At 35.9% G+C, this 25,750-nt stretch overlaps 2 protein-coding genes across 4 annotated transcripts in view; one reads left to right on the plus strand and one right to left on the minus strand.

Annotated features, from left to right (window-relative positions):
- The window catches only part of LOC139150144 (small ribosomal subunit protein uS12m-like), a 629,842-nt gene that overhangs the window by 561,482 nt on the left and 42,610 nt on the right, over window positions 1-25,750 (plus strand). The window lies entirely within an intron of this gene.
- Window positions 1-25,750, minus strand: part of LOC139150137 (rho guanine nucleotide exchange factor 33-like) — a 34,738-nt gene that overhangs the window by 4,268 nt on the left and 4,720 nt on the right. The window contains exons 2-15 of one of the 3 annotated variants that reach the window (XM_070722315.1): window positions 19,514-19,664; window positions 18,848-18,903; window positions 13,595-13,759; window positions 12,709-12,854; window positions 11,751-11,953; window positions 10,077-10,276; window positions 9,302-9,522; window positions 7,752-7,890; window positions 6,424-6,531; window positions 5,610-5,705; window positions 4,758-4,912; window positions 4,218-4,397; window positions 1,532-2,673; window positions 729-752 (exon numbers count right to left, since the gene is read on the minus strand). In XM_070722315.1, coding sequence (XP_070578416.1) covers window positions 1,638-2,673; window positions 4,218-4,397; window positions 4,758-4,912; window positions 5,610-5,705; window positions 6,424-6,531; window positions 7,752-7,890; window positions 9,302-9,522; window positions 10,077-10,276; window positions 11,751-11,953; window positions 12,709-12,854; window positions 13,595-13,759; window positions 18,848-18,903; window positions 19,514-19,535 — 2,727 coding nt within the window. In that variant the 5' untranslated portion in view covers window positions 19,536-19,664 and the 3' untranslated portion in view covers window positions 729-752; window positions 1,532-1,637. The remainder of the gene's footprint in view (window positions 1-728; window positions 753-1,531; window positions 2,674-4,217; window positions 4,398-4,757; window positions 4,913-5,609; window positions 5,706-6,423; window positions 6,532-7,751; window positions 7,891-9,301; window positions 9,523-10,076; window positions 10,277-11,750; window positions 11,954-12,708; window positions 12,855-13,594; window positions 13,760-18,847; window positions 18,904-19,513; window positions 19,665-25,750) is intronic. The other 2 variants (XM_070722314.1, XM_070722316.1) reach the window with 2 other exon arrangements.

Here is a 25,750-nt window from a genome sequence, read left to right on the forward strand (position 1 = left end):
GACGGGCAGAGTACACCTACAAACTATGATGGTAAGCAGGTTTGTCAATGTGTCCCAGACTACATTTCCAATATTGCGAGATAGTACATATCTTAAAAATTACACTAATACTTTACTAAATTAAACTCAAAGCTTCTTTATGACCACACACAAAAAACTGGTCAAATGAATTACTTTTAGATGGCATGTTGCTCTACACATTATCAAGTTTAATGTCTAAAATTGAAAGTTATTGCCATGATTTACTTTGACTTGTCATTTGGATGATTATTTGAAGACCAGCTGGTGGGTGAAAATTCTTTCAACGACACAACAATGGAAAAGAAATCATAAAAGCATATTTAATGCCTAAATGTTTCAGATGATATTACATGATAGACGATATATAAAATGATACAGGGCAATAAAACATCAATCTAGATCTACACGACTACAAGACAAGTGCTGGACTAACTCCCCGTCAAAAACCAATTCAAAAACACCCTTCTGTTTTACCAAAGTTACAATGGATAGGTTTACAAACTGGGTGATGATTTCTATTTTGAAAAGGACTAAAATGATCATCATCTAAGTGACTATACATGCAAGCCAGAACCGCTTTGAAAAACATCGCCAATGCAAAAGATATAAGGAACAGAAATTTGCACTACATGAGCCAAAGACATTACCATCAAACATGCAACATGCAGGTAGAGTTACTCTTGTCAACGTGATTAGTATGTACTTACTCATCACTATCATTGACTGGGACACTTTAAAGATGTGAAATAAAAATATAACAGAAGAACAAATGGTAAACTTAAAAACTAGATTATATAGTTACTGCATTCAAATTAAGAAAATAAAAGTTAGACTTTGATTGTTAGATGCTGGAAAGAGTAAAATAAATTACAGGAGAGTGAAGAAGAACATTGTGTGTGGTATGTGTCAGGCAAGCCAGGTGCTTAAAGAAACACAACCATCAGCTTCCAGGGATCTTCATCAATACAATGCATTCACTACGGTCTGCAAATGGTCTCAAACAAGCAATGATCTTATATGGAGATGAAACACTCAGCACACTGATGAATCAGAGTCCTAGGTTTTAACCTTTCCTCCTGTTGATTTTATTTCCTCAATCTCTAAGCAGATTGACATTAACAAAACTGCAGACACACGTATGAATTCTGGGTTATTGCTGGTGTCATTTGTGAAGCATACATTGGTTTCATATCACTATCATGACTATAGATCTTGATGCTACAATTAAAACCTCTCCACATCATGGGCACACTTGTACAACTACTTAAGTAAAGACAATGAACAGCTGCAGGTGGCCATGGCAACATGATCAATTCGTGGAATTCAGGCATTTTCATATGATGCTATTTATTGTGTGTGTACGCCCTGTAATCATAGTCAACAGAGTCACAAGTAGTGTAACCGGATACTGGATTTCATATGCAATATCATGCTGGTGGATCATGGGATAGCAAAGATCATGGGTATTATGGGATGCTGAAAACACGATGTTATTTATGTATAGCCTTACCTTCTCTTGAAGAATATTGTTCTAAGAGAATCACGCAGTGAAGGTCGTTTTGTTTGTTTCTCTGTTGGTACAATGACTTTCTGCCTTGTTCTAGGTCGTTTACTTTTCATTTTTTCCTCTGTTGTCTCCTGTCATCGTCCCACACACCTGTCACTACCTGTGGTCTGCTGAGTTCATCTGAGGGCGTCGACGCCCGCTGTGCGTCCATTCCTTCATGGCTGTATGATAAGTTCATGTACTCTGTCGATATAGGTGTCCTACTGGTCGGCCTGGGTTGGTATCGTTGCTCTTGACTGCCTGTGGGTGTTATCGGTGATGGGCTGTCACTTACTGGTGAATAGCTCTGATGACCCTGTTCTTGTTGATACTGCAGCTCATTTTGCTGCTGCTGCTGTCGCAGTTGCTGCAGGCGATATTGTTCTTTTCTGGACAATCCTTGCCCAGGCTTTGAAGGGATGTAAACCGTGGAGTCTTCATCCCTGTTACCATAGATACCAAAACTTGGTCGCTTTGGGAGGCCCCTCGGTTTGTCAGATTTGTGCTTTGGCTTTGCAAAGTCTGACTGACCGTAACTTATGTTCATCTGTGGTTCCACCACAGGGTAACCTGTGCCATTAATCTGTCCATTGTGTTCTCCATGTTGTTCAGGAGGTGTTAGTTCCAGATACCGTGCACTGGAATACTTACTGTCATCAAACATGTTCAGAAAACTGGACCCCTTAGTTTGCTGTTCATTTGCATTGTAACTGGGGTATTGCATTGCATATGAATCCTTCTCTGGCAGTGATTGGTAGCTGTACATACTTAGCGTCTGAGGTAGCAAACTTTCTCCCGTCGCAGCAGTTATGTTAAGCTGAGTGTCTGTCATTGACCTACTTGGCCCTCCATACAAATTTGAGTTCGGAGTGATCCGACCAGTCTCATCCTGGCCTACAGACAATGCCTTTTGCCGTGATCTTCCGTGAGACTTGTCCTTCCGCCTCCTCCGGATTTGGGTCTCAACAGGGTTGGCAGTATTAAGATGGAACGATAGAGTCATTTTCTCACCGTCTTCAGGGCTGTATTTGTCAGCCGAGTGTCGTTTTTCCTCATTAGCCGACTTCCTGTGGAATCTATATCTGCGTAGCTTGTCCAGAGATGACCTGCAAAAGTTCACATGGTATCATTGATTGGGAGTAGAAATGCTACGACGTGTACTGACAAGCAGGGATTGATGTTCATTCAGTGTACAAATTAATAGAAGTAGTTGATGACTTTTGGATTCTGTTACACTGCCATGCAATGCTGGGTAACGCTCGATTTCACCAATTAAAAACACTAACAAAACACAACCACAAGCTGTATGAAAGGGGACAAAACACATGCCTGGTGTCTCTGTGAAAACTCAAGTTGTTTTGCTGTAATTCTATATCAGAAGGATTAAGTTGTTTTAACTGTAAAAACCTATGATAATACTTTGTTTGCATATTAAAATGAGTGGACAAAAAGGAAATTGCTTGTGTTTCGATCTGACTCACTCAATCTTGGTTTTGTTGGTTTTTTGTTTTTTTATATGGGCACCACTAACAAAATAGATTGTATGTCCTTCACTCGCACTGTGTGGCACACATACTATCATATGTCATTTCCCACTTGCGATACAATGAAATGTTTTTACAGTAGATGGAATGTTGTGGATATGCTATGCTGACTATTTGACAAACTATTAGCAACACTTATAAGAGCCGCTCACTAAAAATGTGCAAGAAATTCAAAACAACAAGTTGAAAGAAAAAAATGCATTTTTTGCAAAGAAAATCCAGCAACAATGGTAAAATACAAAAACGGCACTGATAATGGTATCTGGATAGGAATGATACGGTACAATACAAAAGATGACCAAAAAAAAAAGTGTGTCCCACCGTTGTCAAAAACCAATTCCCTAGTCATAGATTGACGGAATGCAATGTGAAGTCACTAGACCTAAATAAATCTAGTATGTAAACTGTATACTTTGGAAGTAGAAATACTATCTTTGTATCTGTTCTTACCAGTCTTGTCTACTCTGCTCTCTAAACACTTTTCACAAAATTAACATATTTCGTGTAGAGTATCTATGTAATAGGTTGAATCACACTAAGCTCCATCTATCATAACAAATTACCTTGATTTGCACATTAATGTTCATCATCAGTAGCTAATAGATTTTGTGCTTCAATTCTCCAAGGGAATCGGGTAGCTACAATCAAACTGGTTATGCCACAGAAGGTATTCACAATAATAGTAATTTTCATCACCCTAATGAGATGGGTCACCTTGAATCTGATTATATCCACCTGATTCAAGAATGTATAAATGTTTTTGAAAACTCAACTGTAACGACTCATTGGCCTTAACTGCAGTCAATCCACATAGCACAGACTGAATTTGGCTGAAGTTACGAAAGTGACTGGCGTGACATAACAGAGAATCTAGCAGCTTTTTTCAGTTTCTTCAATCCACACATTTCACCAAATTTTCATCAACACAGATTCAGCTAAACCGCAGAAAATACCGGGGCTTAACCACCGATTGATTATGCATGCATTTTTTTCTGTTGCTGCCGTAAACCACCATTACACACCACAAACATGACCACTAGCATCGTGTGCACCACTGCCTACAAACCACTTCATATTCCCACTTTCCTTTTGGCTGTGAACATTACCTGTCATTATCAGGAAGAAGGCTGTCAATTTCAAGGTCAAAGTCATCCATGGAGGGTACCATGGAGTGAAATCCGCTATCTTTGCGAGAGGATGTAGACAGAGCCGTGCTATTGTGGCTGGTTTTGCGATAATCATGGCTACCGCTGGATAGACTGGACAACTGAGATACGTCACTGTCCCTGGGTTTACACATAGGGGAGAAATATAATACACAGGAAAATACACAAACAAACAACAATACAGGTGTGCATACATTAATGATAATAAAATGGTGCAAATTAAATGAGCAAATAAATATGCAACAATGATATTAAAATAAATAAGGATGAGTCTTGCAAAAATGTAATGAGTTACATTTCAACATCACAACATGGGAAAGAAACACGAACTACCTAGTCAGGTTATTTAGAATTCTAGAAACTATACAAGGCATATATTTAAAGCTTTATTCAAGCAATAAGACAACTATCTGCTAATGGACACTAACATTGTTTTCCTTATGTCAAACAATATCACAAAGCCTTAAAAAAATTGCTTACCTCTGTTTTGACTGGCCTTGTCGTGAGTTGTTTAAAATCTTGAAGGCATCTTCAATGGCCGTGTTCATGTTATTGATGAAGTCATTGAGACCCTGTATGGCACTCTGCATGTAGTAGTAATCAGGGTTATCTTCCTCTGTGTATTTTAACATTTGCTGGAAACATGAATGCAGAAAGTTACATCTGAGTTTATGCTCATCGAACAAAGTTGTTAAACTGCTATTACAACATGGAAAGTCAAAGATGGCCATGGTCTCAGTTTGATAGACTGAAAGTGTTTGATCAAAGGCACTTTCACATGAAATCATCACCAACATGTGAAATTGTTTGTTCTAAACTGTTAAAAAAAATTACAATTTCATGAATGAGCTTTGCACCCTAAAACAGTGAGTCACCAATTCCCTAAACCACACACACACATAAATGATCAAACACATCACAAATGTACACAAAGTGAACTAAGTAAGGTAATGTCCAATGGTTGACCCACAGAAGTACACACAATATCCATCACCATAGGGCATTCTTTTTCATTACTAGGAGTGTATCATCAATGATGTATTGTCACTGCAGGAACTGTCTTCAATTCCTGCAGAGAGGGATTTGTCTAATATTGAAGTGCTCAGGATTTTTCTACAATACTCTCCCAGAGCTGTGCGCCTGTGCATTTTTCAACATCAACATTCATAAAAGGACATCTACTGCAACCAGTATGAGCTTGTAAAATGGAATGAATTGATGGATGGAACAAATAAATAAATAAACAAACAAATAAACAATTAATTAATTAATATATGAATGAATGAATGTGCATATATGACTATATTTTTTGAAGCAAGTTGATTCACTTACCTGCAGCAGTAGGACATACTTTGGTATTCTTTGTAATGGTGCCAAGAGATATGTAGCTAAACCAATGTTAGTGATGTCTAACTCAGTCAGTTGTTTCTTGAAAACAAAGAAACAGCAAAAAATGTGTTCATTTTTAACTTTTTAACATCAAAAATACCTCACTGTACATACTGCAATTTTCTACATTAAAGCTCTGTATGTGATATCAAAAAGTCAGCTGGAATAATGATTTTGTTTGATCTTCAAATATTCTATACTTGCTTTCAATTATTCTGCTACCTATCTGCCTATGGACAAACAACTTGAGAAGTTGGTATCTTTTCATTTAGTTTTCACTTTGGTCTGTGCAAGGTATATATATTCTACGAAAATTTCATTACATCTACAGGGCAGGGAGGCTATGATAGATGAGAATTCTTGAAAAATCAATTTATAAAACATCCTGCTGACATAAGGTTTAAGAATGTCCTTGCACTGAACAGCAAGACTTGGACCTCAGGGAATGCTGTAGAACATCATAAAAGGTGCCGGATGTGAATTTTATCACTGGAACAGGAAAATTTTGAAGCTTCACAAAAACTCAAGGACAAAATTGACATTAATTTTTCACGACTACAATAAAGTGATTTCAGCAGGAAATATTTATGAATAATAGTCTTATTTCTTGCATCATTTAAAACTTTGTGTTCTTGCAAACACCTAGAGTGTTTATATTTTAATTTTTCATGTTCAGTGGATTAAAAATGATAATATCAGAGAATGTGGATGACATCAAGTCACAATTGCCTTGTCTGAATCTCTGGAGAATACTCACCTTCAGGAACTTTCTGAATTTCTGAGATTGCTTGTTCCAATGGTTGATCATATCAATGGAGTTGGGAAAGTCTGTCACATAGTTACTGTAGCACTGCAGTAAATCACTCTGTGATTGGACAAGACAAAATATGGCCATGAGACAAGAACAGTACCCACTCTGTGATTGGACAAGACAAAATATGGCCATGAGACGAGAACAGAACCAACTCTGTGATTGGACAAGACAAAATATGGCCATGAGACAAGAACAGTACCCACTCTGTGATTGGACAAGACAAAATATGGCCATGAGACAAGAACAGTACCCAATCTGTGATTGGACGAGACAAAATAGGCCATTAGACAGAATAGCACCCACTCTGTGATTGGACACGACAAAATATGGCCATGAGACAAGAACAGTACCCACTCAGTGATTGGACAAGACAAAATATGGCCATGAGACAAGAACAGTACCCACTCTGTGATTGGACAAGACAAAATATGGCCATTAGACAAAACAGCACCCACTCAGTGATTGGACAAAACAAAATATGGCCATGAGACAAGAACAGTACCCACTCAGTGATTGGACAAGACAAAATATGGCCATTAGACAGAACAGCACCCACTCAGTGATTGGACATGACAAAATATGGCCATGAGACAAGAACAGTACCCACTCTGTGATTGGACAAGACAAAATAGGCCATTAGACAGAACAGCACCCACTCTGTGATTGGACAAGACAAAATATGGCCATGAGACAAGAACAGCAGCGATATATTCCAGTGTGTGTATTCATTGAAGATTTATAAATTGATATAACACTTGCTGATTGAGATTTGAACATTACTTCAGAAGCTCACACAGTTTTTTTTTACAAGACTTATACTGGCATTCTATACTTGCACTTTAAAACTTCTATCATCAAGTTTCCTAATATCAAATAGCCAAATAATGCTTGTTGTGTTATAAATCTCTCTCAGAATGACTTGCCTACATTATATTGTACTGTTTTTCAATCATTTGCAATGTTTCTGCAACTTAATTAGTGACTTTGACAAATTTTAAGTCAATTTTTCTTGCAAGTGATTTCCATTTTGAATAAATTTTACACATACATCTACAAATAGAAATAGCCATTACATCCAACACACATTATCCCTAACTTCTGCAACTATAATCATAAAACTACTGTACAATTTGTATATAACTAAATCAGTGAAGTTGTAAGTAAACTTGCAGCACTGCATCTTCACAAGGTTTTCTTTGAACTTTTCTGTTCAATTTCAGACAATATGTAACACAGACAAATATACAGTAGATTTCATAAAATCAACTTACACTGCTGGGGTCAGCCAGCCTGGCAAACACATCTCCAAGCATGCCTTCATACTTCCTGTTGTGGACTCTTTCTTCAATCTGTTTCAAGATCACCTGGTGTCTCTGATAGAAGACACTCAGATAGGCTGGGAATATCGCACTGCACAAGATGAGAGAAAAGTGTGAGAGATGAGATTCCATTGCAGTGCTAAGATCTGTGTAGGAATGCTGGGTATATTGCCAAGAATATCAATGATATCAATAATTCACTGAAAATAATTGGAAACACTTCAGGGACTAAAACTGGAATACTTCAGAGAAATATTTCGTATCATTTTGGCATGTACAAATTACGAACTAACGTTGGCAGAAATTGTCTCATTATTCTAAAAGTTTTCACGGTGAATCGACTGAAAAACAATTAGATAACCTTACAAACTAACCAACAAACACATAGCTAATGAAATTCACGTGCATATATTCAGATACACATATGCACATATGTATATTATTACATGCCTCATATGTCGAATGTTGTGCGACCCGTATTATTCAATGGTAACTCGTCGATGACGTCGTGGGCCACATAGTCATCATTGGACTGAAAGTGAACCGGAACTATTTTAACTTTACTACTTTTTTACATAAAAATGTCGAAATTTCATGTTTTGCACAGGAAATCCGGTTTTGGAAAATTTTGCAGAAAAAAATTGATAAACCGCATAATAGTAGTATACATATATCATTGTGTCATTCGATTATGAAAATCGTTCCATTGTTAACGGATTTTTGTCTAAGATGGAAATAAAGCATTGGATTATCATTTGCCAATAAATTTAAATATTTTGAGTGAAAAATGTGTAAGAGAGGCCCAAACATGGGACTATGTACCCTTGGGGCAGGAGACCATTTGCCCTCCTTACGTCGGGCAAATGGTCACATGCCCTCGGGCACATAGTCCCATGTTTGGGCTTAATATATAATATATGAACATTTATACTTGTACATTGGAGCAAATTGACAGATGAATATGCAAAGTTGCACGCTAAATGGCTTGCTTTATTGTGAATGTCACTACACACATGTTCATGTATCCGGTACACTATATAGGAAATAAAAAGCTTTGTTTTGATGAAAAAATTGATTAAAATCAGAAATAGAGAGACTTGTAGGACCTGTACCCGCAACAACTCAGTTCCTTCAAATGTCTGCTGTAGAAAGGAGAGGACAGCAGACTTCAGAGGACGTTCAACTGTTGAAGGTGAGAAAAGAGCAAATCTCCAAGCCTGAATTACTGGGGTTTTTTGTGTCAAGAATCAAGTGATGAATGGTGAAAACCATGGTGACTCATGTACAAATCAGTTAAAGGTTTAAAATTGTAATGATTTTTCAAATTCAGAACTGAAGACACATAGCATATGCTGGGCAGGGAGTTAATCTGATAAATCAACTGAAAAAGCATCTTTCACCATTGACTTATGGAAATTCTGACATTTTGATTTGTTAGCCTGGTAATTTGTTTGCTCTCTGAAAAGATTTTTAATTGAGACAGGGAGTGTAAATCAACTCACTTCACATCTCTGGCTGGCAAGATGGATGACTGTCTCAGTGGAACAGCAAAATGTTTCTCCAGAATTGACAGACAGCTCACGTATTTCTTCTCCGTCTCTAGGATATCAAGCGCTATCTCTTGTCTCTTGGTCTTTGCTATCAGTTCCTTTGAAGGAGTTGATAACCGTCTCATCACAGTGTCGTGACCTCCAAATGAACTGTTCCTTGATGCCCCAGAGCCCTGAAAACAGGGTTACATAAAATATCAGAAACTTGCAGTGGCTCACTAAATGTTTTACTGGTTGTGTATTAACGGTACAATTTTTGTGCTCTCACACAAATATACATTCTGAATCTTTGCCTAAAATAATATTTTGCCATGAGAAATACTATTAGCCTTGTCAACACCATTGTACATATTTGTGTACAATATTATTGTTGATGAATGAATTCTGGTTTTGCACTGACAGCTGACATCAGATATTAATACACACATACACATGTATTATCAAGTTGAAGACTACACATTCTAAATATGATGTTCGTTGCAGAATAATAAATGTAATTTGCAGATGAAACAACAATTCTGGAAAACATAAAAATAAGTCACAGGTATGGAGCTTTGACCAAAGTTGAACACAGGACTTCTCAGTTTATCTCAATCATTGAAACAGTACTTGTCCCTGGGTGGATAAGTACTTAGTTGGAAAGGCTGTATAGTTTCCAACTTTTGATATAATTCCGTTTCTTTAAACTTCTATTTTTTCTTTTGGCTGTTTGTCAATAATGCTGTACCTCATTTCTGTTGAGCTGAAAGCCATCTTGGTTTATTTGTTGGTTGCCGTTTGGTAATGTTTGCTCCTCTTCATCTGATGACAGGTGAGACTTGACACACTTGTTGTGAAGTGATTTGCTGAGTGTTAGACTCAGAGTTGCTGCATGAGTGATGGAGGAATCTGACTCATAGTTCTGATTGTCGTCTGTTGTTGTGAAATCTGAAACATGGCAAACAAACCGATTCTTTTCTTTTTACTTGTCAGAAAACTCCTAATTGTAAATAATATCATGTGATATCATCGTCACTGTTAATTTCAGTTACTTTTCACATGTTTTTATCTGATTTTAGATTATCTTGTGGACAAAAGTGCTGGTTCACAGGGTAACTATTGCTGGTTATTTAAAACATCTTGGGTTTATTTAGACTGTACCATTTTATCCATGTTTCATACCACACTAAAAACAATATAATAGCGTTATAAATGATAATATTGTAATGCACTCTCTTTACAAGTAAAATTCAATAAAAATGAAAACTTTCATGTGTCACATTATATTTGTAAAACATAATAATGTAAAATGTAAAAAGATAATGTAATATCTATTTGTACTTTTTTGAAAACTCATTTCAGCCCTGATCTCCTGGCATACAAAAAGCCAGTTATAGATGCTGTTCCGAACAATTTATCAAGAATTATCTTGTAAGAAATTGGGAAAAACATGAAAGTTCTGCTCACTGACTAAAACAAAAGTATGAATAAAGTAGAGCGCCATCTAGTGACAGAATGTGGTTGTAAACATGATGCATCACACGATTGCCTAAAGTATGAAAATAAACGGGTTGTTAGATGAGCAGACATGAGTATAGCTCTTTTGAGTAAAGAGGTAATTGACACGCATGACCCATGAACTATCCTGTCACAACTAATTAGAATCCAGCGATCATCAGACGGATAATGAGAAATTAAGCTTCATGTCATTGTGGAACACCAACTCAATGAATCTCATTTTAGACTCATATTTATATTTACATAAAATCAATTTGAATATTTTAACATGGCGGTTTATTTTCGAATCAGTTTTCAAGAGTGATACAGGAATGCAGTCAATGTTTTAAACGGCAATTTTCACCAGTAGACACAGCAGAAATGCTATTGGAATTGACAAATTTTGTTCCTTAAAAGATATTCAAATATAAGTTCAATTTTTTTCCTTTCTGTTTCTCATAATATTATACGTTGTTTCATATCTGTTCACAATGCCTTGTCATGTATTATTCAATAGTGTATTGAATTACAGCCTAAAACACTGACTGTGCTGTCTCTTGTTACTGGTAAATATCAATGCTAAGTTTCATATTGTAAATTATGCTATTGCAAAATTTATACAAGACAGCACTGAAATTGAAATACGTTGTAATTTATTTCATGAAAGTCTTACTTGCAATCTGTCAGTGACAAAAATGTAATTCAACCAGCAACTCAAAATATTGTTCCTGCTTACATTTGTGTGTGCATGAAGGCTCCGACAATCAAACATGCACACAAATGTCTCTCGAGGCACATTACAGGAAATGATAAATTCACATCTGGGATCTCACTTATTAAATATTAATCAGCTTTGTGGGGTGGAAACTCCTGTGACCTAGGTAAATTGTCAGTGAGAATGAAATGAAACCAGCTAGCTGCTTACCGGTGTGTATGTTCTTACTATAGGAAGGTGGAGATAGCGGCTGACTGCAGTTGCTTTCTCCATCACCTCTGTCACCGGGACGACTGACATGATTCCCATTGATTTCATTCTTGTCCTTCAGCTCTCTGAGATTGTCCACGTTGGCATCGGAATGATCATTTTCGGTGACTTCAGGAGGGAAGCTCTGTTTCTGATGGCTCTTTCTATGATATGTTAAAAATTGTGTAGAGTAAAAAAATGAAGTACTGTCATGTCAGGACTTTCACTAATTTATAATTACCAGTAAATGGATTCACTTACACCAATTATATACATGATGGAATGAAACCAAAAGTAGTCAACATTGACAACAACAAACTCCTGCCAAATTCCCCTGACATGGGAATGTACCACATACTCAGATTTGCACATGCTTTTATATCTTTCTATATATGTCAAAAATGCTGTTAGTAATATTCCCCACAACATGAAAATGACAGAATTCAATGAACAGAGGTCAAGGTCAAAATGGTATTGTTCAATAGGCCATCAAACCAAAATGAAGTAATTATATAAAACACAAAACTATAAAGTTTCAAATGGCAAATACTGGAAGAAATATTAATCAATTTCTTTCAGAAAGACAAAATGCTGTGGTAAAAATAATGATGACAGCAATGATCAAGTTCATTGTTTTAATATACAGGATGATCCAACAGGGTAGACAATTTTCTATTTCCTTCAATATCTGGTAATTTTATAATGTACACAAAACCTATAGGGCTTCTATATTGAGTTTATTAAAATTCCAGCTCTTTTGGTAGCTAGTAGTTGTTTTCTTCTGTGCAAGTACTGGACAGCCTATGAAAACAATTGCTATACCAAATCCTGAAAGCTACAAGACCCGTACAAGGCTTCAGACAAGACCAATGCTAATATTCAAACAGAAGAGAGAGAACACAGAGCCAGCAGACTTTACCTGAGTTTTTCTGAGATGGATCCAGATTTTTCCAACTCTTCCAGGAGAATATCTCTCTCATACTGAAGATACTCTACCTGTTCTTTCAGGCTCTGCTGACTCTCTGTGGTGACCTGAAGTTGATCTTGAACTTTGCTGAATTCATCCTACATTGATCATGTCAAACATCAAGAGCAAAATAGGAATTTACTATAGTGTACAAAAAGCACGTTGTGTGTTTCTTAACATCTTTTTATAACTTCTACACACTTGCCATATTTATTTAATAGTCTTTTTTGGCAATTACATCATAAAATATATTGGAAGCTATTAAAAACACTAACAGTGACATGTACTTATGTGCATAGTTCTATAGCTAGCATTGAATTAGAATCAAGCTTATACTTTGGCATGTGTCTTTGAAAAAACAGCCAGGTAATTTTTTAATTATAATAATTATTGCATTTTGGCTACTACATGGCCATGCTAACAACTATTTTGAGTTTCTTCAAGTTTGGTCATGCACTCTTTACAAAATTAATCCAAAACGTCCTAAACCTGCGTCCATCATCCCTTTGGACAAGAGGAGTCAAGTAGCAGCCATGGCTATGCACTGATATTTTATCAACCATGCTGCACATTTCATGCAGACAACGATGATGCATTTTTTCTTTTGATAGAGGCATATCTGTTGATGTGCTTCATCAACTGTTCTAAAAATATGTCTTATTTGGTACAATACACACTCTTTTTTCCATTGCAGTTTATTTACTGTAAAACAATTGGATTCCTGTCTTATTTCATGACAAATGTGCCTCTTTAGATGAACACCGAATGCTTTGAGTAATACTATTTGCATTTCAAATTGGAATGTTCAGACTGTTTAACACGATGCAATCAATCGTACCTTGAGTTCCCTGACCATTTGGGCAATTTCACTGATCTCTTGACGACACTCATTTTTGTTCTCTTCTATTTTCTGCTCCAAAGCCTGGTCATCTCGCTGTATGGAAGCTAACTCCTGAAGTGCACCAGTGAAGCCATCTTTCATTTCTTGGACAAGCAAATGTAACTGCAGAACAGATCAGAAAATAATGGCAAATTAACATAAGTTCTTATTCTACTCCCAAAAGAATGTTGAAACACCCTCTGTTTAGCCATTCATCAGTATGTATATGTGTAAAATGCACTGTTATTGTGTACTTTTGAATTCTAGAACAGACCAGAATTCAATGGTGAACAATAACACTACCGTTTACTAATTTACAGGCTGAGTTGACAAGATGAACCATTGTGGTTATCTTGGAAAATGAAATAATTTTCACATAAACCTAAGAAGTAACTTACATGAATTGGAAATTTTGTCATATCTGTATCTGTTGCTGTACAAAACACCGTAGAGGGAAATATCACTACAAGAATGCAGTCTTTCAGTGTTCTGGACATATGTGTAAATGATAAAGGTCTGTTGAGGAGTGACCACCATGAAAAAAGTCATGGGTCATCACCAAGGTGACACTTTGAACACACATGTTCAAGCAGATCCCTGTGGTACCTCAATGACACCTTAACACACTGCATTGAACACTTTGGAAAAAGCCATTATGAAACACACAAGTAAAAACAGTATATTTAGATGGTCTTGCATCCACAGATCTTTGGAGGACCAGCTTATCAACTCAACATATTTTGTGAGTGAATAAATATATGAGTGTATACTGTATAGAAACTGATATTTTGAGTGTTGCCAAGAATAATTAAAGCAAAGTTTCAAAATTTTAGAATGGTGTTAGGTGTAGACATAACAGAACTGTTGATGAAATAGATCAGTTCCTACCCTGATTTCTGAGTTTATCTTACAGGACTGAATGGAACTAGCGGTTTGGAACAATGATGCAATGTGTCAAGTGTGTATAATTGAGCAATATTACATGTATGAAATGACTGCTAGGAAATAAAATATGGAAGTACGGGATTACAGCTACAGTGAAAATTTCATCTACTAATTCATATTACCAATTAGCTTCTACTCTGTATGTGTGCATAGTAGTGCAAATAAAATCACAGATCAGTTAAATCTTTTACTTCTTTATAAAATTTTTGGTCAAATCATGGCAAATGTAGCATCAATGAACAAAGTCTAAACAAGTTGTGTAATGATGCTTTTAAAGATATTGATTTTTTTCATTGTATCTTCTTCATATTCATATTTTAATGAAAGAACCATTAAAAAGGGGTCAAAACAAAAAGGTATGTTGGATACATCATAATCACATCAAAGGAAATTCAATTACCGGTATTATTTGTTGCCCTCAAACATATCGGACACTGTTTTGGTGATATTGTGCAAGGTCATGATTTAATATCATATGCCTTAGCCTTGTCAAAGCGTTCAGAGGATGAATTTCGATGAAACTGTCATTAATTATTGCAAAATGTGGCTTTTCCTTTCATTGATTTATCAACTGGAGAGTTGACATTTACATAAAGTGTATGCAAAATAATTAGAGTGTATATTCTATTTGTATGCATTGAATTGGCCATAGACAGTGGAGTGAACCACTCTGCTGTCTACAGACTGGCATATATCCATGTGATATACTAGACTTTTGGTTTCCACGTTGACCTTATGAAATCTGAGTTTTTTTGTGACTGAGAATAATAATCATACATAATGGGTTTTTTTAATTGGCAAAAAATTAAATTGGAGCTATTTAAGTGATTACATGTCCACATCATGTTAATGAACCAATTTTCAATGAGAAAAGTGAGTATTGGGATTTTTGAATCTGAAAACCCATCAAGCACCCCTATTACATGTATATGCACACAAAATTACCCTACTCCAGGGACGGTGTTTTAAGCAATGTTTAATGACCGGACATTTCTGAAAGCCGGTAACTACATGGTACATTACATATTACAGTTAGACCATTCAATACCTTTCTTTGCTAATTAGCAGGGATCGATGAACTTGCCTAATCAGGGAAACAGTAAAAATGCCCAAACAAAATCAATAAAATCAATGTAAGTTTGTTGTACAAAATGAAAGGGATTGCCTTTGGAATGAGAAAAGTGAGTAAAGTGGGATGTGGCCAAATGCTGTTATAATCAGAAACATGTCAGCATTGAGGGTATTACACACCAATGCAAACTACACTGTTATTTCATTTAATTCGGTTGACTTGCAGATGGAAATGAGTGAAGTTGCTGTTGTAATACTGTCATTCTTTTATCTAAACTCTACAGAAAAGATATTTTGATAAAACTAATATTGAAATAAATTATGGAAAATAGTGTGGACATGCCTGGTTTCATGATAAAACTGGTTCATTCTTTCAATGAAATAAAACTGCTGAGTCTGCAGTTTTCTAACCTTTTGATAAAATATCACTTTGCATCAGTAACCCACTTGTCCATTTATTGTCACTTTTAATGGAATATTCAGGAAACTGTGCAACCGACAGAAAGTGTTTTGATCACAGAGAGCAAATTCTTTGAATGGTGAAGCTTTCATTAATCAAAGCTTTATGAATGGTATAAAATCAAAATAAGTCTTATCGATACCAAATATCAACATTTAATCTTCTCATTATTTGCCCATCAGTTTGTTTTCAGTTGCACGTTCCTATGACATGAGTAAATACTGTGTAATGCAAATGGCAACACCTATGATGTTGGAAAATGACAATATCATTGCGTCAAAACATATGTTCTAGAACAACTTAACCATGCTTGGCATTATCCGCTGCTCTATAGATATGACATATAAATCTTCATGAAAAAGCATTATCTAAAATTTGAGAGAGGGATTTCATAATGGCATTGGAGCGGTTAAGGGTGAAAAAATAAAATAACCTTTGGATCAAAAAATAATGTTGAAATAAATAGTGAAAAAGTACATTCAAAATTTGAGATTAAATTGTCCTCTTCTGGTGCTGACATGCAGATCCAGGCCATGCTTTTACTGTTGTCTTTAATTCCTACATTTGATCATGTACCAAACAACACTGAAATATCAGTATTTGATGCTCTGTATCCACAGGGCATGATGCTGCCAAACCAGACCAGCTTCAAGCACCATATTCCATTAAAATTCTGGCACTTAAACAACCTCATTAAATTTTGTGAATGAAATCTCCCTGGAATATCGGAACTGTGACAAGCATATTGATCAGAAGTCAGTCTGACTATATCATAACTCACTGCCTGTCCCTACACATCTACACTGCCATTGGATTTCCACAATGCAATATACGGTACATGGAAACTTACAGTGTCCGTATCTCATGTACATGGGTCCATATTGTGGCTGGGAAAGAGGTGGATGTGCCACGCTATTACGTTATACCAAAGTGGGAAAATATTAATTTAAAAGTCACAAAATCACATTTCATGTAAAATAACCATATAAAATTGTTAACGAATATAAAGCTTTGATATGCCCACATCTATAATAAGACTAAGAGCAATACGGTATTTTCTCTACCAGTCTACACTAACTATAACTTCAATATTACACCACCAGCCTTATGGCATCTGCTCTTTTAGGGACGGTTGCAAACATGACATGCCTGTACATAGCTATCAATATGGTAGATCAAGCTAGTTCATGTAAATATTCCAATCAATATGCAATCAATATGACAAGCAAATATTGCAATCAATATGATTTGAGTGACCTCTGATGAATTCATGAATATTAAACTAAAAATGTAGCTGACATTTTTTATGATATCCCATGTTTTTTTTGTCTTACTGATTGATGCAATAGTTCCTTCATATTGACATTATACAAAGGTATTATTTTCATTATGAAATTTTATTGATCAAGTCCATTCAAACCAGTTAGCAATGAACTCAGAGTTGATAAATTTCCATTAAATCCCTCCATTTGCCTAATACAGCCAACAAAAGAATGAATTCAGGCAATTTCCTATTTTCACAGAACATCACTGCACACAGGGATTTACTCAGTAGAATGCCAATACACCATTTAAACAAATTCTGTAGACTATAAATCATGACCACTATAACACTACAGACGATATGTCATGGTGAGTAGAAAATTACATCTGAATTGAAGCGTACAACGAAGGGTTTGAAATATTCCATTTGCTTGCTGTCCATCAAAGAACAATTACCATGTGTTTCACAATTACCAATATACTGAATATTCTATTTAACACTGTTACACATACTCTGAACAACACCCTCCATTCCTTTTCTCAGTGTAGTAGCCCTGTCTCTACACTGCAAATGACTTGGTTACACCATATTGAGGTTGCTGATGGCAAATTACAGGGGAAGGAGGAAAATGAAAGTGATTCTATTTTAACAAAGGATTCCAACTTGCACTGACTAGAAATATGGTCATCTGCTTATGATAAAAATCTGCATTGAAGCAATTCATCATCCCTTCTTTGTAGGAATTATGTCTTTATATTTTTCTCATGGTGATCGATGGAATTACCACAGACCTATGGGACATGTCTGCAACTTTATGTTTCTGATACATTTCTCCCAATGGAATCATGATGGTATTTGTTGGTGCCAGTGGTATAAAAATCTTGAAGGACTGGGTTTAGTTTATTGACCAAGATTTCAATGCAGAAGGCCTTGACCTTAGAAGGGTATGGAAGCTGGATGACTAAGGTCAATGACAACTATATACAGTCCCCTAAAGATTTTATCATTTATTGTAGTATGTCTTCATTTCCTGCAAGATAATGCTTCGCATATTTATTGGGAAAATTTTTAAACAGGAAATTAAAATTTTACTGCCATTTGTAAACACCACAGCGAAATAGTAAAAACTGTATGCTTTGCTGATTGCCTACGATTTCATCTCCTGGTGAAATCAGATTTGCAAATCCACTGCTTGCAGACAATAACATGCACTGTACCCGGTGAGAAAGTTAAGCCTTTTAGTCATTTTATTATGGTGAACACTGGGCAATGGAATGGGAACTTGCCATACGGAAATCCGTGCATAAATCAGAGAGTGCTTTATCCATAACACTACGAACAGGGAAAATCTTTAAGTGTATGAAATGAATGGCAATTAATTAATTTGCAATGACCACATGAGAGCTTTTATTCTCAAAATGTTTTCACATAAAACATTCCATACATATTTACATATTATTATGATATTCACCTGGCTAATCTGCTCAACAAGCTGCTCCTGAGTGGCAACATCTGCACCACCTGTACCTGCGATGACAAAAACAGCAGTAGAAGCCTCATAAGTAATGACATTGACTTTGAAGATTGAGGTCAGTTTTATCCCAGGTAGGACATAGCAATTTCCTTCTAGACTCAACTCAGAGGAGACCAGTTACTGAAATATTTATATTGATTTCCACCATTAGCTGTACAGGTATCCTTTCAAAAATAATATACATGTACACTCTGACATTACAATATCACTATCAAGATGCATATATTTCCTGTAAAAATTTTACAAAGTACTTCAACATGATGATTCATTCAGTTTGACATGGGGCATATTAATACCACAATTTAAAATTTTTATGAGAAAAGAATGTTGCTAAGCAATTCTCTTTACAAGATGAAAACAAGCTGTCTCCAGCCTGTCTGATAATGATGTGTTTTTCAACTCCAGGCAAAACGTGACTTTATCAAACTGGTATACATGGTTGACTGGAGGAAGATGTGATACAGCTCTACTTGTTCGGATAATTATTTTTCCGAGAAAAAAAGAAATATTTGTGGATGACTGATGAACTAGAAGAAATAGGGTGGAGTGGGGGCCCAGTATGGAGGGAGAGAAACATCAATAAGCATAGTCTATAATACCAACCTGATTGTGAGAAGATTGACATCTTCACCTGGAGATCTTCATTGCTATTTCAGTATCCAAATATGAAAATATTATAAATTTCACTTGTAAATATCTTTTCATCTTGTATAAGTACAAAATAGGTGCTTCAAGTTTCCTTTTTATATCACATCTGTGAAGAAATGGGAAAGGAAGGTAAGCTATACAAACACAGTCTAAGTCTGATGAAATCCAACACTAGGAACATACTGTGTAATCAACAAACTATCCTCAAAATAAATTTTACATATTAATCATTTGAATAAGTCAACAAACATGAAAATTGTATTTTAAGGCAATTGGCTGGGCAGCTTCTAAGAAGAGATTTCCTGCCAAAAATTATTATCTGGACAATGGCAAAAAATTCACCGAAAGCTTAAAATGGGAGATAAATTTTGATATCAATGAAAACAATCATCTCTGCCATACATGTTTTGTCAGCTTTCTATTTCATCAATACTTTGGAATTTAATGTTTGAGTCTTTTGCTGCACATACTGCTATGCTATTTTTATGTCGTTAAGATTTTTTTGATATATGGCCTAGAGGCCAATAGTCATCGAATGTCATTTTTCAATGATAACCATACGGAAGAGAATTGCTTCACAGGTCCTAAATAATAAAATACCGTCAATGACACTGTGCTCACAGTTGGTTGGATACGGCAGGCCAGAGTGAGTCTATGTGCCATATTTCATACCAGGTAGCTCCTATTGGCATCAGCTAATAATATTCATAATGTCAAGTGCATTTGAACACATTTTGATATACTCTCATTTCACCAACACTCACGAATTGATTCTGCTTTATCCTATTTTGGTTCTCAAACTACGGAGCAAACGATTTAAATGCCATTAAACACAAATGTTGATATAACATAATAGCAATAACCCTCTGTGCAGGTGGGTATTACATGTAGGTACAATTCACTCCATATTGCAATTGCTTGGCACCTGGTTCCATACTTCACACACTGTACCTAAACCTTGTATATGTACCAGACTGTGGCAGGGATTATTGCTGAATTGGACACATTAGACAGATGCTTCAAAAGTGAGTGCCTACAGCAACACATTAGGGAAAGCCTTTTTTTCCTGTACTTTCTTTCCCAAGAACACATGCCATATGACCTCTCAGTACAGGGATACATGTACACCTTGCATTGTGGTAAGAGGCTAGAATAAAACCTCTTTCAAGTGTACCCTAACTTAAGTATGGTAGTAATAGTATACACCAAAACTTTGGAGAGTTTCTAGACAGGGATGGGGACAAACAGGGGGATGGCTGCCGGTACTTTGAAATTACTCATGCTCAAATGTTGAAAACCATATGTCATATCACAAGCATATGAAAAATTTTAGTTCAAAACAGATGTCACTATAACTTGTCTGACATCCAGGCTTTAAATTAAAACACTGTTAGATTGAGACTATTGATGGAGATTATATTGAACAATTAATACTACTTGAGAAAGATGCTGTGTTAGTTTGATTTGCAGATTCATCAGAAATTACTGTAATTATAGTCAGTATTGTTATTGTAAACTGCAAAAAAAAAAACAATTTCCAAAATTTTGGTAAGGTTTTGGAATTATTAATAATAATATCATATACAAAGCAAAGAAATAGTGAAGCAGCTTCTCGAAGGAGTGTATGAAATAATCTATGATTACATTCGTTCAAGAACCCTGAATGTGATACCAGTACATCTATTTTGGAATACAATGTACTGTTAATGCATACCTGTTGCTACACATGTCCCTGTAGAACTAGACTCGTATGTACATTGTAGCTGTGCAAAGAGTTCTCCAAATGGAAAGATTCAAGTGTTGAAAGACAAAATCCAGATTACTGGTGACAAATATTGTACTTACTCAATTTTTCTTTGGGTCTGTAAAAGACACTATAAAGCTACTCAGTGATGACAGGGAATACCTTTCAGGGATTTTCAATGGGTTGTTTGCCAAGTATTAATGAATGCTTTTAGTTCCAATTATGGATAGAAAATTGGGAAAATGCATTCTCCGGACTCCCCTATCACAAGATATGGCTTTTCAGTCACATGACCTTTTTTACTGAACAGTGCAGTAGACAGCAATTCATGACCTAAAACTCTTTAAAAAATAAATGCAGTAAAATAAATTATGAATATGATAATAACTACTATCAGAAAATGTTTTCAATAGTGTCAATGGCAAGCCATGGTTCAAATTAAAATGCTAAATTTAATTATATTGTATTAAAAAATCTAATATTTGAGTTGGGTTTCTCTCACTGAGATCTATTCAGTGGCATCAAATAACTATATTGGCACATTATTACTGGGTTATAGGCGAGTTGGTGTTTAACCAATTGAAAGGAATCTCCCTGGATAATACACTTTCTTCATCAGATTTCAAAGAAGATATTAAGTCAGTAAATATGATTCATACTGTCCCCTACAATAAAAATGTACAATTCCATGGTTTTTGTAGTAGTCAAATTTTTACACACAGAAAAGTTTTGTATGCCATATCAAATTTCAGTACAGCTGCCTCCTCTGGTCAGTGGCGCCACCAAGAGCCCATTACGGTAAAAACCCCATTCCTGGCCAGCTTCCAGTGCCACAGGGAGGCTGCACTGTTCAACTGTGTGTGTGGACCCTATGATCAATTCTTGCAGTAAGTTGGTCTTTTAAAAAAGGGATCTTACAAATTTGAACTGATGGTTTAATCAATAAAAGAGCTAATCCGGGCTATTCAAAACATAAACAAAAGCACAACAACACAGACCTGGACAATCTATACTGTAAATAATGGCACTGTGAAAGATATAAGCTCACCTGGCATTCATAATGAAATACTACACAATGCTATGGCTGGAGCACAGCCTATTGTCAAACTGCTTACAGCTAAAACAGCTTCCAGACAGAATCGAAGTGTATTATTTAAAGCCTTGACATAACAAAGAAAGGGAAAGCAAATCAGTTGTTCTTGGAGGGAGGGGAACATAATATCAGACTAGAGTGCATGGCACTTTCAAATCAATATTTTAAAACCAACAAAAAAGAATTTTAAAGGTTCTTGAAAGTGTTAATTCAGTTAATGAAGCATAAACTAGCCAGGTGTTCCAACCTTACTAACTGTATCTACAGAATTGCCACTTGCTCAATGCCACAACACAACATGTCAACAAACAGATACTCCTGTAACCTCTGTTTCAGAACTTTCTCTTTTTAGTCATTGGGGGGGGAGGGGGCAGGGGAGAGGGCATATTTCCTTGAATGCAAGGTGGCCAGTTTATTTTCAAAAGAAGATATTTTTGCTTCAATGGCAAGTTGTAAACACATGTTATCAAACTCTACAAAGTGAGAAAAGTAACCATCTACAATGGTAAGACAACATCATGGTTAGATAAGAACATACATTGGTATTTAATTGGGATGTCCTTCTATCCACTAGTGTGAAATTTACCCCCTCAAACACAATTCCAAAGTCCCAACTGATATCATTAATTCACATTATTACTGCATATCATCTTAAGTCATGACAGTACCGATGAGAAGCTTTTCAATCAGTGGTTCCACGAATACAGATCATTTGACATTTTCACATCTTCCTCCCCATTATCTGTCATCCCTCTTGAGAACTGTACATTATCGCAGTTCACATCCGTTAATGAATTCATAGTGTCTGTCACAACTGCTGGTATTGAGGAAGACTACCCACCAATATGTGACGACACTCCGTTGTGGTGTGGAGTTTAACATAAAAATAACTTGAAGCACAATGAACAGAAAAAATAAATGTTTCCTGTGATTGGTAAAACTTAACAGACTATAGCGCTCTGTAAACCAATCACAGTGTAAAATTGCTAAACTGAACTGATGGGCTCAACTGAACTTATTCCATCATAGCAAAATAAATTGTTTAATATTAAATTTGTTCTCTCATATTATGAGAGTTTACAAAAGTTTTTTTCCCAAAAATTTATGAAGAAGCACTTTTCCCAAATTTGGAGACACTTTTCTGGGCCAGCCTATATGTACATATTTTTTCTGACAATTAGTATGGTTGTTCAACATTTTATGGAATCTTGCCTATGTAGATTTTTGTTCATATTTGACCACCCCTCCAAAGATCAGAAGGTTCATCCCTTATTCAATCAAACAGTTCTAACTCAAAATTGGTATTTGGAGGGTCATAAATACAGTTTACGTAGTTATACTTAAACACAACATTTGAGAAGTACAGCAGATTAAAAATGTGAGTACATTTGCTTCACTTCACAACTAAGCCTCTTGCGAATCTAAATGCAGTAACTTTACAAGAATGGTGTGCACTACAGACAATAAGAGTTCTGTCAAGTTACCTTTTCTATTGATCCAGTGGATTAAAAACGCCTTGCTCTGACAAACACTGCCCTTTGAACAATAACCCACTAGCTCAGACACACTCACAGTTATACCATTACAAGCCTTTCATACGCTGTGACAGCATTCACTGAGCTTGAAGTAATTGCCGGCTGGGGGATCAGATCACAAAACAGCCTTTGCAAACCTTCACAAGAATAAATCAATTTATCTGTGGTAGTGGACTGGAAGCAGTCAACTAAGTGGTGATGTTTTGAAATGAATAGCTACTGTACTTTCGATGATTTTAGCAGAATAAAGTCAATGTGAAGTACAATTAAGTCAATCGAAAAAGGTGCAATGCAGTACTGGGTCAGGGTAAACTGTTTTGAAATTCACTATTCACTATTGGAATTATGAGTATGACTGCTGACGATATTGGTTCTACTAACTCGAAAAAAGACCAAAAAGACAAAACCAAAGGTATGACAAGAGAGTCAGGTCTACAGGAAAATATTAAATGATTCCATCCACAAAAGCAGGGATTTTAAAATATTTGCAGCTGGAAGGATTTAAAATATTGTAGAACTGCCATTCCCACTGAGAAGCCAAGCATACTGCAATAATACACAGTATACTATTGATCATATGTCATTTGCTGAGGTGAAAGCATTTTGGTAAATGTGTTTTAAAGAAATCTATTGAATAATGTAGCTTGACTGCAGACAACAAAAAATTATTGCTGACAACAGAAACAAGCTTATTTTATTTCGTTAAGGTTGGAAAAGCAACTTGGGCATGGTTGATGGAAATTAAATCATATATTCTGTGGCATATGGTAGATCATGCTTCATGTCTTTCACATTCATAGAATTACACTGTGAAATCATCAATAGTAGCTGAAACTGGCCTGATTGAAAAATACCACACTATTCTCAGTTAAAATTAAAATCACTGAGTGCCGCTCTTTCTCAGGTAAAACACATTGGGTAGTTTGGTGTTCTAGAAAATTTAGCACCGCTGTGCATATTCTGCGGGACAAGTGACAGTGATAGATTTCTCAGAGATGCAAACAAGCCATCAATACTGTGCTTTCAGTGTCCCTTGGCTTGTAACCACATCCCTTGATGGTAGAGATGAAAATGGGCAATCTTACAGTCTAGTGATAATATTTGTGACAAACATTGATTCATCCAATCACAGTGAAGCTCACATAACATGTGACACTGTATCAGTACGCAGCCTTTTCAGTGACTCTTTTAGATAACGTATGCATGATGCTTTGTGCAAGTTGATGATTTACTGATTTAGATGAGACATAATGCAACATTCACATTACCAGAGTCAAGCACGTCCAAAAAAATGAAATAATGTATTGAACATTGTAGCTTTTCAAGAGAAAAGAATGTGTGACAGCAATTTGTTAATATTGATGCAATAATGTAGACAGGGAATATCTACTTGCCTAGGCTCAGTAAATTTTTGGCATCATAAAATTTAACGGTTACCAACTGATGGACAGATGGGAATAATTTTTCATGTTCAGTTTGCTGAGATTGGGGGCATGGTATGCTGGATATACAGTATGTAAGATATAATTACCAGGACTGGTACTATTTTGTCTGAACAGACAACTTTTCAAAGACACCTGCCTGAGTGTCTGGTTGTTATTTTCCACAAATTTCCTGCATGGATTAAATGGCCATGATTCAATAAATGTTACTGTGGTAAGTTATCCTATAGTTTGAACCCTAGATGAACCCTCTCCAATAACACACCTCTCTTTTATCAAATGACTCCAGTAAACCACTCTCAGCTATCCACCCACGTGCTGGTAACTTGATACATCAGACCACTCAGCACAAAAAGAAATATTGCCTCGTCACGATTC

Source organism: Ptychodera flava, chromosome 14, assembly GCF_041260155.1.
Source record: "Ptychodera flava strain L36383 chromosome 14, AS_Pfla_20210202, whole genome shotgun sequence".
Lineage (NCBI taxonomy): Eukaryota > Metazoa > Hemichordata > Enteropneusta > Ptychoderidae > Ptychodera > Ptychodera flava.